Below are 5,244 nucleotides of genomic sequence, written 5' to 3'. Positions count from 1 at the left end.
TTCGATCAGATCCATTAGGAGAAAAGAGGGCGTGGGGTAGTTGCTCTTTGAAGACTTTTGAATCTTAAAAAGGAACTAGAACTTTAAATTTCGATCAAATAAGCTTCAAATTTTCAAAATTCAATAGTTCAAAATTTACAAATCAAGATGCCACTTTTTTCACTATATTTATTATCTAAGATTAACAGAGGCACTCAAAAACATTCTTTAGTGGACTCCCATGCGCAAAATCAAACTTATATGTTTAGGTCGTAACGAACCCGTGCGTGGACGGTGCTTCAACAGAGTTGATGAGGTAAACTGTTCATTTTTTCAAGCTTCATCAAATGTGATCCGTTCATAAACCGTCGACGTGTAAATTAAATAAAAGAAAAAAATGGAAATAAAATAAAGATGAAAGGATAAGAAAATTTTGCTATTCATTATGTTACATTACTAGATTTCTTTTATGAATAAAACATATCTAGAATTTACAGTTCCAGCTTTCTTCTGAATATGAATCAATTTATATTTCTAGCTTGTTGTCTTTTTCATTATCAGTATTTACAGCCAATACAAATTGTAAAAGGACACTATACTATCACCATAGTATCTATACTATATTCATTATACTATACAATAAATATACTAACTATACTCATTAACATAGCCTACCATATACTATGCTATCAAAAGAATACTCTAATTATCATCAGCTTTGCTGATGGTAATTAGAGTAGCAGCTTGTTTTCTGTTGTGCAGCTCTGCATAACAGAAATTATCTTCACCAAGTTCATTGTATTTTTTTTTTTTTTTTTTTTTTTATACTCAGACTTAGCTATCTAAACTTATTCCAGCCTCCGCAATGGTTGAAACTTTCTCGAGACCCGAAATCAAACTAACCAGGACGCTATCCTAGAAGTCAAATTTAAAAATAAGGTTGGAGAAATATTATACAGTTTCAGTGAAAAAAAATGATTTTACCTAATTTTGAAATGTAATCTTGCTAAAGTGTTTTTTGCTTCCGCTTTCGTAGGCTTCTTATTTGGTTTTGTAGCAATATGAGCTTTAAAAGCCATTCCTAAGGCACTACCCATCTCTTGCATCACATCATCACTCACTTCATCCAAGTCAATAGATTCCTAGACAAAAAAAAAATAATAAAAAAATCATGAGGCAAAAAACAACGTATGCTGCCCTTCATATGTCCTTCAATCGCAAATGCTCCTTTTCATAAACGTTTCTTTTTATCTTGCTTTTTATATAATAAAAAAAAAACAGATACGCTGAGCGTTCCTGATATGTTACTAGTCCTTCACTAAGGCTACACGAAGTGTCAACATTCGTTTGAAGGAATCAAGTAGCGGGATAGATGGAATAGCCTGATCACAGCGAGCGTTTCATACTAGAACTGCAGCATCAAATCTATCTTTCAATCATTCAGTGTTAGGAATCTTACACACAGGCAGCCAAAGCGAGCGCTCAGATGAGCATCATGTCCGTCAACAGGCAGAGTGAGAACTGTGCTTACATGGTCGCCATCTTAGCGAAATGAAAAACCTTCAGATGAGGAGAGATCGATCCTGGGAGTGGACGTAATTACAGAAGAAAATAATTGTACGACAACAATCTTTTCAATGGGAGGCAGCAATTGGACTAGAAGGTCCTCATTTCAGGACGACAAAAATGAGACTTTCTTTAAAACAGGACAATAAAAGGAAAGCGTAGTACTATGAAAAAAAAAAGGCTGTCACACTCAAACCATAGGTGATATAGCTGATTATATCAAGAGTCAAAAATTGATTTTAATGAAAAAATAAAATAAAATAAAAGACACAAAATGCCAATTACGTAGTTTAAAACATTCTAAAAAAAAAACTTTACTGATAGCCTACGGGATGTGAGCAAAATATAGTTTCAAAATACCTACTTCCCTATAGGATATGGGATGCACGGTTTGGACAAAAAGTGTGCCCCAACTTGCAGATAAGCGGGGTCCTTGTTCGTTCTTGTTTATTTTGAACCTTGAGCTTTTTTTTACATTTTAATGGCAACACGGCAATTTTGGACTAACCAGATTGTTTGAGTGTAAGTATTACAGTCTTTGCTTGATTTATTACTTACTGACACTTGTTGAGTCCATATATTCATTTGTTTTCGACGCTAAAGGCTCCCAGACAATGCATGCACACAATGGTACAGCGGGAGATGGTCCACCCCCCCCCAAAAAAAGTGTTAAATTTTCTTTAATTTTGTACACTTCTGATTCAAAAAACCAAATGAAACCTGTTTTTTTATTGTTGTCCCTCTCAAATCTTTTGTATTAGTGCCCCCCTCCTCCACCAGAAAAATTCTGCACGAGTGCCTCTCCCAGACGTGAAGCCTAATTATTTTTTAAATAATTTTATTTTCGGCGTATATATTTTACACTAATTTAGTTAAAAGTTTTACCCGTGATATATACATTCGCAATGCATTTTATTTCAAAAACAGTTCCGATGTGGCCAACATCACAATTCTATTAAATAAACTTGCCTGATCCATAAGAGCTGCGTTGTCACCCAAGGCCTTTTGCAAATCTAGTTTCAACTTAATTAGAGCATCATTTCCGCCAGCGTCTTCGTCTTCATCAATCTCTTCATCGGCAAGGTCTTCTTCGTCGTCTTCACTACTTTCCTCTTCTTCTTCACCGACATTACCATCTTTTTTCTTATCAGGAAGTACGTATACTTTTCCATCTTCTGACGTAAAATGTAATACCTAAAGCAAAGTACTTTATTGAGGACACACTAAAAACTCTTCCTGAGGTAACATGCACAGTATGTTTTTACACTGGAGAGTAGGAAAAAGTATACCATATGAAACGTCACAGAGCTCCCATCCTCCCAAAAAATTTCTGAGAAGGACCTGTGGAAACGTTTAGAACTTCAAGATATCATGTTCTAAAAGGAAACCTTTTCCTTCAGCAGTACGATTGTTAATCTAAGAAATGACACACTTTTAGGCCCACACGCTTTCTATTATGGGAGGCGAGGGGTCCTTCGAAAACTTTCTCTGTCTAACTGTGCTTGTTACGTAAGTTATGAACGATTTTTAGTAAAAACACGACAATACGTGGCATCAGAAATCAAAATTGAGAAGGATTCACATGCTCGAACAAGCCACAAAACAGGACAACAAACTCGGTGAATCGTTGGGCATTGTTTGGTCGGTGCAATAGTCGGTATTGGTCGGTTTTATTGGTCGATATTGGTAGGTTTGGTCGGTATTCCTTTTTCATCTAAAATGTCTAAAGCTACTTCTTTCACTATCCACCATGAAACCATTGTAGATCCTTTTGACTATCTCATACTATCTGAGTCTAGAACCGAACTTGAAACCCTCATCAGTTTTGATAGAGTCTCACCTATTTAGTATTCAAATCAAAAACCGATATTAAAAATGTAAACTAAAAAACGTGTTAATGGCACTCACTTTGATCAGGCGGCATCTCGCACCTTTCGCCCTCCCAAATAGATTGCGTCATATACTGTGAGTGATCATTTTGACGAATATGCTACGAATTTATTTTTTTTTACTTTATTTAAGAAAAATATGAGTAGCTCATGTTTCGTATGGTGCTAACTACAGAAAATGTTCAAGATTCCACAATGTTTGATCCATTAGTATCTGAGTGCGGTTTCGATAATATAGTTTCTGGAAGCATATTTTTTATCGCATAAAATAAACATTGTTAAAAATGTCTTGTTTCAATAAAACATAAGTAAAATAAGAAAACTCAGGGAGAGTTAGGGTGTGTGTGTGTGGGGGGGGGGTGTAGATTTATTCCTTAAAATTTTTACTCGTTTTAGATTTGAAGTCTTCTTTTATAGCAGCCTCTGTTTGTTTTGTAAAAATTTTCTTTTGTTTCGTCAGGATTCAAAGAATATATTAGATCTGAATTGAATGAATCACTACTGCATATCAAACAGCTAGTGGTAATTTACTGCAAGTAAAGAGCGACACGACCCAATAGTAATCGAAAATCTAAAAAACATAATTTTGGTAACAATTGACACCCAAAAAGCTGCAGGTTTTTACGCCTTTGAATGTTTACGCCTATTGAGTTGCTACAGCCAAGAAGACACTTTTTGTTCATTTGAAAAATAAGAACCTGACAAGCTGAGAAAAGACAATCTGAAAAAAGAAAATCATCACCTGAAACATTTCCTATCAAGGGACTATACTCTCAACTCAACAGATAATATTTCTCAACTACAAAGGTATATCGTTTCGCCGCTCGAACACACTTTTTGTAGCTCATTGCCGCTGTCACGTTTGTCAGTTTGTTATCTACTTTTACAAAAGAAAATGTGTTAATTATTACAAGATAAACGATTCTACATCACCAATAACTATAATATTTAGACATATCAAATACAATATTTCTTATGAGCATTGATTCTTATTATAAACTTCTATAAGATATCTTAGGTAAAACCTTAAGAGAAAACAAAATTATCACCTATCCAAAAGCACAACTTACATCTAAGACTGATTTAATAGCATTTTCTGTCAAATGGGGGATCAGCAACTTCCAGACGACGTTACACAAATTTCTAAGACTAGATTTTTCTTGACCTAACATGAATAGCAGCAAATCAGTGAGAACCTCCACCCAGGCAGGCTCCTCTTCATTCACTTCCGATTTCCTCTTTTTGCTCTTCTTCATTTTCTTCTGTGACCTCTCCAAGCACTTGTCAAGGTCCTGAAAAAGATATTGAATAAATGCATTAAACTAATAAGAACAGTACAAACTAGGAACTTAGTCTTTATCTAGCTCCTGATAGTCATTTAATTTGTGTTTTTGTCTGTTGCTCATTTCTTGTCAATATTGACCAGCACTACTGATGTGTCATAGTAAAGCACTAGAAGAGTCATACTGGGTAGCGATAGTATTACGAGAATTAATACTAACACGCTCGTAAATACTGAAATACTACAATAATCAAAATGATACTCTTTATTTTCGTATGTAAGCCCTCCAAGCACTTATCAAGGTCCTGAGAACTGTTTTGTAAATATTAACCCTAGAAATAAAAAGGCAGTCATTCAAAAGAAATATTATGAATCAATAGCGCAGTTGCTAAAGGTCTTAAGTTTTAAGAGCGCACAACGAACAGCAAAGTTCATTGTTCATCGGATGACTTGAAATACGGCTACCGAAGCGCAATTCGAATCTTGCCGAAACTTAGCCTTAACTTAAATAGGTCGTTTTTTTTATCT

General features: G+C 34.9%; 1 protein-coding gene across 1 annotated transcript; it reads right to left on the bottom strand.

Annotated features, from left to right (window-relative positions):
• Positions 1–959: 959 nt before the first annotated feature.
• Positions 960–4,728, bottom strand: LOC136025723 (myb-binding protein 1A-like protein). The gene is made up of 3 exons (XM_065701708.1): positions 4,505–4,728; positions 2,515–2,739; positions 960–1,121 (listed from the first exon to the last, which is right to left on the bottom strand). The coding sequence occupies exons 1-3, from the start codon at positions 4,688–4,690 to the stop codon at positions 960–962; spliced, it is 573 nt and encodes a 190-aa protein (XP_065557780.1). The 5' UTR covers positions 4,691–4,728.
• Between the last annotated feature and the right edge of the window lie 516 nt (positions 4,729–5,244).

Source organism: Artemia franciscana, chromosome 4, assembly GCF_032884065.1.
Source record: "Artemia franciscana chromosome 4, ASM3288406v1, whole genome shotgun sequence".
Taxonomy (NCBI): Eukaryota; Metazoa; Arthropoda; class Branchiopoda; order Anostraca; family Artemiidae; genus Artemia; species Artemia franciscana.
This window is presented reverse-complemented; position numbering and strand designations above follow the sequence as displayed.